The 9,499-nt window shown below is 38.3% G+C and overlaps 1 protein-coding gene across 1 annotated transcript; it reads left to right on the top strand.

The window, feature by feature from the left end:
• Positions 1-1,774: 1,774 nt before the first annotated feature.
• On the top strand, positions 1,775-2,730 carry LOC122406725 (uncharacterized). The gene is made up of 4 exons (XM_043412379.1): positions 1,775-2,000; positions 2,082-2,227; positions 2,435-2,517; positions 2,601-2,730. Exons 1-3 carry the CDS (start codon positions 1,787-1,789, stop codon positions 2,474-2,476), a joined length of 402 nt encoding a protein of 133 aa, XP_043268314.1. The 5' UTR covers positions 1,775-1,786; the 3' UTR covers positions 2,477-2,517; positions 2,601-2,730.
• The last annotated feature ends 6,769 nt before the right edge of the window (positions 2,731-9,499 follow it).

The raw sequence follows: 9,499 nt of genomic DNA, 5'->3' as shown, positions 1-9,499 counted from the left end.
TCGAAGCATTGAATTGAGAGGTTTTTAAGCTCGAGGCGTGTCGAGAGACTAGAACGAACGCAACCATTAAATTTAAAATTGTTTTATTTCTAATTATTATTTTTGTACAATTAAAATTCGAAAATTGAGAAATTAAAAATTATCTCAGACAGAGAATTTGCAACGTTTTCGGGTCTTTCGGGTCTTTTTCTCGCCAGATCCGGTAAAACAACGCAAGACAATATAAAAAAAAAAAAACCCAAACTGTTTTAATCATCAAAAGCAATCGCGAAGCTTTTTATTTTGTCAAAATTCAATCAGTTATTTGAATAAATTTGATTATTTTAATTTTCAACAAGAATTCTTGGTTTCCGCGTTTTCCTTCATACCTGCTCCTTATTATTTAGGTTGCTCGAACCGACGCGTGGCGGCGTTCAGGCCAGGTCGGCAAGAGCGTTTCGTTACAATATATATATATATATATACACACATACGACATTCTTACAGAAATAATCAATTAATCCAGTTATTATTTTTTTAAGTTAAATTCGTTCTTTTGTGTATAAAGTTTTATTTTTTTTTTTAATAGTATGCTTTCTTAACCGTATTTTTCCGTTAGCTATTTTTATTTTCCAGTTTCCGATCAATCTTAGCCACTGTTTTTGAATTGATTTTTTATACTTTGCAGAAATATTTACCGATTCGATTGTAGCATCGCCTGTAAGTGCTGAATATGCTGATCTTTTGATCGTTGTGTAGCTTGACGGTGGTAATGGAGGTCCATCTCTTGACAATCCAGTTCAGTCTTCTTGATATAATTGGCAAGTCGGGCTACATTATCGTATGAAATTTCAAGTCAAATGTGATGCAGTTTTTTTGAAATCTGTTTCATCTTTTAATTATATTATAGATTCCCAGAGATCGTTGGCGTCATGAAACGCTCAGCTGCACGAGCGATAATTAACAGAGAACGTCTCCATGACAGGCCACCGATTCCAGAACTGTTAGGTGATCTTGAAGTCGCACTGGAAAACTGGCCAGTCGCTGCAGCCATTTACAAAGGGCAAATTATAGCCGATGACGGTTCGTTAGGACTCATCTTCTATGAGGAAGCGATGCTTATGAGACTAAGCACCGCTTCAGAAGCGCATATAGACGGGACGTTCAAGGTAATGAAAAATGATCTAAAAAAACTTTATAATTGAATGAGAATTTTAAATTTTCACAAATGATACAATTTGCTATTAATTTATAGTGCGTTCCAAGAACACCAAGGACCGCTCAGCTACTCATTATTCATATAAAGAAGGCTGACGTCGTAAGTAATTATTGACGATAATAATCTTATAAAAATATATATATATACACAAATATCTAATTGATTACTATTACAGGGCATTCCCGTAAGATTCGTTTTATGTGAACAATGGACAGCGAGCTTTTATCGAGCGATGTGGGAGTTCTTGAATCGCCGAGCCCCTGAAATCATCAACCATCTGACAGTAATCAATTGCGATTATGAACGAGCGTTAATATCGGCCAGTCGCGCAGTTTTCGGAGACCGAATCAAGATCAGAGGTTGTTGGTTCCATTTTATAAGGATAAGCACAATTTTTATTTGCGAGCTCATAAATTATTATCATGTTCTTCATTCATGAAAGGAATGCTTTGATTATTTGAAATTATTTTGTAGGCCGTGACGAGAAAATGGAAACAGCTTCGTTCACCTTGGAATGATCACGGGAGCGATGTTCTTCGTAAAACATGGGCAATAGCCCTATTACCAGCCAACAGTTTCGGCGAAGCGATGCAGGCTATTGCCGATTACGCTCGACAACTTCTCCTCGATCAAGCCAAAATCAATTCGTTTATCACGTATCTGAAAGGCTTTTGGCTACGAAATGCGGACACCGTTTCCATGTTCGGTTCGAGTATTCGAACAAACAATATAGCTGAGTCATGCCACCGTCACATTCTCAGACGACTCGGTGATATTCATCCATCCATATCGATGTTCATTCGTCAGTTGTATTAAATTATTATTAGCAGTATTCGCATAATTGATAAAAAAAATTATCTCTATTTATATTTTTTTATTGCAGCCCGACTTGCCAATTATATCAAGAAGACTGAACTGGATTGGCAAGAGATGGACCAAGGGGGTGCTACTCTATTACCACCGTCAAGCTACACAACGATCAAAAGATCAGCATATTCAGCACTTACAGGCGATGCTACAATCGAATCGGTAAATATTTCTGCAAAGTATAAAAAATCAATTCAAAAACAGTGGCTAAGATTGATCGGAAACTGGAAAATAAAAATAACTAACGGAAAAATACGGTTAAGAAAGCATACTATTGAAAAAAAAAAAAAAATAAAACTTTATACACAAAAGAACGAATTTAACTTAAAAAAATAATAACTGGATTAATTTTGATTATTTCGTTCGTAGGATAAACATTTTAGATTTCCTCATTATGAGTGTACCCCGTAACGAACAAGAAGAAATCAACGCGCGATTAGATTTACAAGAAGGTAATAACTGGTTATGTGGATTATCGTCAAATAATTATATACTACATAAATAATTTTATACGTGTCTTTTGTAAATAATTTAGCCGATGAAATTGAATTTGGTGCCGAGGAAGCAGAAATAGAGAGAGATTTGCTTGGTCCCGCAGACCCGATCGAAGCCAATCATCAAGAAAATGTTGTACAACCCTACAGAGGTAATTATTATAAGCATCCACAATTTTATGCTAAAAAAATTGAATTGAAATAAATGATGAATCTAAATTTCTATGAGTGAAGAAAATCAAACTCGAATATATTTATTAATATTATCCCTTCGTCTGTAAGGTTTTTTGAACACCTCCTTCCCGTAAAAGTGGGTCATAATCACTAATCAAATATTATTGTTTTGAGCACATGTAAAAAGTATTGTGAATTCATGTATTGTCAATAAAGGACTTTGATGATTATTATTATTCATAACAGCTTTTCTTCTCAGAAATATCGCAAGAACATGGTTAACTTCAACGATTCCAACAGAAATAACAAAAATTAATTGTATACTTTCTGCCGTTGCAAACCGTATATTTCAAAGAATGAATTTTCGAATTGAAAAGTATTGTAATATTTTTCTGCTCTACGAAGAAAACTCGTATACGATCGTCAGTTTTTCATTTTTATAAATATTAATATCTAAAAAAAATATATCTGACTGTTCTGTCGATTGAAGGACCCATTTATTTTTTGGGTTACTAGGACATAAAACCTCAATAATTGTGTGTGTTCGGTCTACTACATTGACCGCGGACAACATCATACCATTGACTCCTGCGGTTGTCGATTGTTCTACATGATCACAGTTATTTTGGATGAGAGATGCAGCTATTTATAAATAGAGATGTTTTAACATACAGATATTTATGAAAGAAGATTTTTTGACCACATTTATGATTACGAATGTTTGTGAGTACAAATGTTTGTGATGAAAGATATTTGAGAATGGAGATATTAAAACGTTATCATATTTCTGAATAGAGATATTCTTTGAATATAGTTATTTAAGAATACAATTTTTCATCCAGACAGTTCTTTGATCATTGAAATATTTGTGATTACAGATGTTTTGGAAGGAATACATTCACCATTCAGTTATTTAGGAATGCAGATATTCTGAATACATTTGTCGTACTGCCAATAACTGGATCTTTTTTTTTTTAATCAAAATGAGAAATCAGCGCAATGAAAACTGAAAACGAGGGAAACCTCCAAGTAGAAAAAGGGGGAACGGAAAGTGGGGAAGAAAAAGATACAGCGAAAGAGAGAGAGATGTTTGATGTTTATTGTTTGAAGTTTATTGAATTATGCCCCAGCAAGCTATAGGGCAAAGTGAGCAATTGGCCGAGTACACGATGATACAGCTTACATCTATACTAAGTCGAAGTTAAACAATTAAAATAAAATAGAATAATAAAATAAAAATGAGAGTACAATAAAATAAAAATAAGAATACTTATTATATATTGCAAACCGCAACCGCACTCCCAATGGCAGCAACAACGTCGCTACAATAGAGACTAGTTATTGAGATTCAGTCTCCAGCGAGAATAAATGGGCGAAGAGCTTTTCCTTAAAGGACACCAAGGTTGTTGCCCGGGTGACCGTATCAGGCAGCGAGTGCCAAAGTCTGACTGCAGATAGGTGAAGAGAGTTTGAGTAAGCCGTCGTGCGATGAACCGGCACGCGAAAAGTAAGAGACTGCACTACAGACCGCTGTCCAGATCGCTCGCGAGGAAGAAAAGTAAACAAATCTCTGATGTACGGAGCCATTCTCAGGTTGAGCATTTTAAAAATAACACAGCCCATCAGGTAGCGTCTTCTGTTCGCTACAGAGAGCCAGCGCAACTGGTGGCGATAAGGCGTCACATGCTCATCGTATCGAAGGTCGAATATAAACCTTATGCAATGATTGACCAAAACTTGAAGTTTCATGTTCAATTCATCAGTCAAATCACAGTATACCAGACAGCAGTAATCGATAACAGGCAATATTATAACCTGGATGAGTTTACAGCGGAGGGGGCGTGGAAGAGCATTTTTTTGGTACTTCAACCGATACAGGGAGTGATGAACCCTTTGAGAAACAAGCAGTACGTGTTTGCGCCATGACAAGTTCGAGGTCATTGTGACACCCAAGTTTCGCACCTCAGTTACAAAGAGCAACTCAACACCACTCACCTGTATACGCCGAAGAGTCGTTAAGTCGATCGCACCCACGTAGGCACCGCTTCCCAGAATCATTACCCTCGACTTCAACAAGTTCAAACTTAGCCCATGATCCGCCGTATAGGCCGAGATAGCCAACGCGTCAATGTTGGCGAGCTCAAGCCCACGCGCCAGGTCAGCGGGGTGACAACTCTGATAGATCTGGACATCGTCAGCAAAAACCATGTGCTCGGAGTGCCGCAGGACCTGAGCGATATCATTTATGTAAAGTGAGAAAAGCAAGGGACCCAAAACAGAGCCCTGGGGCACACCCGAGTTGGACGGGAGAGCAGACGACGCCCTCCCCCACTCATCCACGATCAGCTGCGAACGGCCAGTCAAGTAAGAAAAAAACCACTTGAGAGCTGACGCAGAAAAATTGAGAGCCTGCAGTTTTTCCAATAACTTAAGATGCACTACGGTATCAAATGCCTTACTGAAGTCGAAGAGAATGAGAATAGTGAGTTTTCGATTGTCTATATTCTTTCTGATGTCATCACAAACCTTAATTAGTGCTGTCTGGGTACTGTAACCGACTCGATATCCTGATTGCATAGGGTTCAACAAATTGTTGGAGCAAATGTAGTCTAGTGTGATGGAGAGAATAATTCGCTCTAGTAATTTTGAAGACTCGCAGAGATTTGATATAGGGCGTGTGTCCGCCGGGGACAATGGAGAGCGTACTTTGGACAGCGGTCTGATCGCCGCCACCTTCCAGGGCTTAGGAAATGACCCGACTTCGATTGAATGATTGAAGAGAGCTGTCAAATAATAAATAAAGCGTGGACCGGCGCAGCGCAGACTGTAGAATGAGATGCCATCTCGTCCCGAATTAAAAGAGCGTAAGGGTCTGGAGACGAGCTGTTTAACAACATCTTCAGGCGTAATGCGTCTAAATGCAAAAGAGAGAGAGAGAGAATGAATGAATGAATGAAAGAATTTATTATGTCACGGAAAAACCATTGGGCAAAAAATAACAATACAAAAAAACAAAAGCATAAGCAACGAAATAAATAAAGCAATATTAGGCTATAAACTTAAAACTAAAAATAAAAATAAACTTAAACTAAAGATAAACTAAATAATCTTACGAGAAATAAGAGAAAATAACGAGGAAACAAAAATAAAAATACAAAATCATGTTAAATAAACGTAAACAAAAACAAAGCGGCGAGCACGGCCAAAAAAAAAAACCAAATAATAAACACAAATTTGCCAGAAAACGGGAAACAATATAAGAGTGTGAAACGCAGTGAAACCTTCGGTTCCATATATAAAAAGAAAAAGGAAACATACAAAAAACGCAAGGGTAACGCAGCGCAGAAGGCAGAAAGACGCAAGAAATAATGAAGGAGATAACAGAGAGTAGACAGTAAAGAGAGATACCACGAACCAAATATGAGATTACTGCTCATTCTCGAGATCGAAGAGATAAGCATAGAGGGAGGGCTTGAAAGAACCAAACGTCCGGGCTCCAGTAATTCTTAGTGGTAGAGAATGCCAAAAGTACATGGATGCTAGAGGAAATGCGTTACGGTAAGTCGCCGTTCGATGCGCAGGAATCACAAAAGTCTCGGGAATTCGATTTCGCGGGGGTCGAAGAGAGGGCGTGAAAAGAGTGAAAAGATCAGAAAGATATTGAGGTGAATCATTGCGGAGTATTTTGTAAATGTAGAGACCCAAGAAGTAAAGCCTCCTCGATCTGACCGACAACCAACCATGCCGCCTACGAAAAGGAGAAATATGCTCGTCTCTACGCAAGTTGAAGATAAATCTAATACCAGAATTAATCAGCCTTTGTATTTTATCATTTTGTTCATTAGAAATATCATTGTAGACGAAACAGCAGTAGTCTACAATGGGAAAGATCAAGACCGTAATCAATTTAATTTTAGCTGGAAGTAAAAGGGCATTTATGTGGTAAGATAGTTTATAAAGAAAAAAATTAACTTTTTGGGAGATCATCTTAACATGACTATTCCAAGATAAATTGGAAGACATTATGACACCCAGATTCTTTGCTTCGTTGACATACGGTAGGTTGATACCATTGACGGTGATCGGTGGTAAAGAGCTTAAATCAATTTGATTCATGAAGAGACTGCTCCCTTGAATGAGTACTTTGCTCTTACCAAGATTGAGTTTGAGACCATTAGTAACAGCATAATCAGCAATGACACCAACGTCATGAGCTACCAAGGCTAAACTAGCATGGAGCTCAGATGGAAAACAAGACAAATAAATCTGAGTGTCATCCGCGTAAACCATATGCCGACAATAAAGTAATTTATCCGAAATATCATTGATAAAGAGGGTAAATAAAAGGGGACCGAGTACCGAGCCCTGAGGAACCCCCGTCGAAGTAAAAATCCACTGTGAACAGTTATTATTGTTGTCTATAACAGCTTGTGATCTCCCAGTAAGATAAGAAAAAATCCAGGACAGAGCACGGATAGAAAAACCAAGTTTGCGAAGTTTAATGAGTAAATTCAAATGAGGAACAGTATCAAAGGCTTTACTGAAGTCAAATAGTACCAGAATGGTTAGTTTTCTCTCATCAACCGCCCTCCTTACATCTGAGCAGATGCGGAGTAGGGCAGTTTGAGTCGAGAAACCCCGCCTGTAACCAGACTGAAAGCTGTCAAGAATATTGAGAGAAGAGAAATGTTTAGAAATCTGCGACAGAGCAATTTTCTCAATTAATTTGGAGATGTCACACAGGTTAGCGATCGGGCGGCAGTCCGATTCCGATCGAGGAGGGTTTAATTTAAGCAACGGTCTAATGTAGGCCCTTTTCCACGACGTTGGAAAGTGATGAGACGCAAACGAGCGATTGAATAATAAGGCTAGCAAGGATGAAATTTTAGGGAGAGCCTTGTGAAGGGCAAATAAAGAAATGCCATCTGGTCCCTCAGATAGAGAGGAGGGAGAAGAAGTGACAAGTGCGGTGATATCGTCAGAAGTGATTTCCAAAAAATCAAATTCCGAATTGATCGACTCAAATAGTGTCATTGCAGATAAAAAAGATAACCGGTCACAAGGCTCCGAGGCATTGGCAACACTAGCAAAATACGTATTGAGAGTATCAGGTGAATAATAGGTCAAAGAAGAAGACTGAGTGGATCTTACAAGTCCCATTGCTGAAAGCTCTCTCCAGAAAGACGACGGGTTTAAGGCTCGAGACAATCTCTGTAGAAAATAGTTATTTTTTGCGACTTTCAGATCAGACGACAATTCATCTCTGTACTGTCTATAAATGGCAAAGCCAAGCACTGAACCGGATCTCTTCGCTCGCTTGTACAAAATACTTCGATGTTTAATTCGAGCTTTGAGTGCGTCGGTAATCCAAGGAGTTGATAATTTCTTTACAGTATAGGTTTTCAAAGGCGCGTGAAGGTCAAAAGAGTTAGTTATACAGCCTTGGATAGAACTGGTGAGCTGATCGATTTGTGACGGTAAATTGAGAGGAAAAGAGAGCTCTGTTATAACAGACTCCATGCGGGTTGTTAGTGTATCGAGGAAATGCTCATCATTAAAATGCTTAATGAATCGCCTAGTAATTGTTCGCTCACGAATAGGAGGAGCAGGAAAAGAAAAGCGCAGATTAAGTAAATCGTGGCCCGCAATGTAAGGAGCATCAGATTTCATGAATTTGGTAACTTTACGGGGACAATCTACAATGATAACGTCCAGTAGAGAGTCAGTCGTAGCGGTATGGTAAGTTGAAGCAGATTCAACAATGCAAAGAGAATGTGAGAGTGCAAACTCTCTTAGAAACGACGACTCAAAGCTCGAGACCAGAAGGTTACAATTCAAATCGCCAAAGACGATTATATTTTCGTCGCAAAAGAGAAATGTGAGAGAACATTTGAAAATTCATTGAATAGTAACCCTTTCGGGCGCCTGTACATAGAAGCAAGGAGGAGTGACTCACCAGAGGAGACACGAATATCCAGTAACAAAAATTCTGGAGCGTTAAAAATAAGGCCATCAGACTGTGCTAGTACCTTAAATTTAAGAGAGTCGTGAATATAGCAGGCTACACCTCCACCCCTTCTGTTGAGCCGATCATTTCGAATCAAAGTATAATTTTCAAGTTTAACAAGGTCATTAGATACAAGGGGGTGTAGCCAAGTTTCACAAATAGTAATAATATGATACGCATTAACAGCTACGGTAGATTTAACTAGATCAATGTGCGCAAGTAAAGAATTTGCATTAAAGCTAGCAATATTAATAAAAGAAGGAGTATTGCCAATACAAGTACGAGAAGAGAGAGCCAAATCGTTTTGCACTAAGTGTGATCCAGATGATAGTCAATCTAATTTGTTGAGATCAGCATCCGAATAGAGTTTGATAACTGGGGAGCCATTGGACTTACGCACGCTAACACTATCAGTGGTAGGCCACACCGCAACAAGACCAAGATCTTTACGTTTAGCTTTGATTTGACGTAGAAGTTTATAAATAGCAGGCGGTAGAACTTCGTTCACAAAAATGTGTCCTTTGAGATTTATCCCAAATACCTCTTTTATAGAAAGATCTCGTTTTTCTCGCTTTTTTAAAATTATGTGTTCACGTATCCTAGGAGATTTCATGGTGAGAAAAAGAGCAAAACGCGTCGGGGTAATTTCATTCTGAGAACTAGTTCGAACGCCAACAACACTCGAAGATTTTTTAGAGAGTTGACGAATATTTAAAACGTCGCCTCAAAGCTCAGGAACATTTAGAGCATCGAAGATGT

This window comes from Venturia canescens, chromosome 2 (genome assembly GCF_019457755.1).
Source record: "Venturia canescens isolate UGA chromosome 2, ASM1945775v1, whole genome shotgun sequence".
Taxonomy (NCBI): Eukaryota; Metazoa; Arthropoda; class Insecta; order Hymenoptera; family Ichneumonidae; genus Venturia; species Venturia canescens.
This window is presented reverse-complemented; position numbering and strand designations above follow the sequence as displayed.

Bases quoted from the DNA above. Each gene is read 5' to 3' on its own strand.
- LOC122406725 (XM_043412379.1), top strand. From the start codon at position 1,787: ATGCAGGCTATTGCCGATTACGCTCGACAACTTCTCCTCGATCAAGCC. The intron at 2,001-2,081 runs GTCAGTTGTATT...TTTTTATTGCAG, and splicing joins ATCCATATCGATGTTCATTC to CCCGACTTGCCAATTATATC. The intron at 2,228-2,434 runs GTAAATATTTCT...TTTCGTTCGTAG, and splicing joins GCGATGCTACAATCGAATCG to GATAAACATTTTAGATTTCC.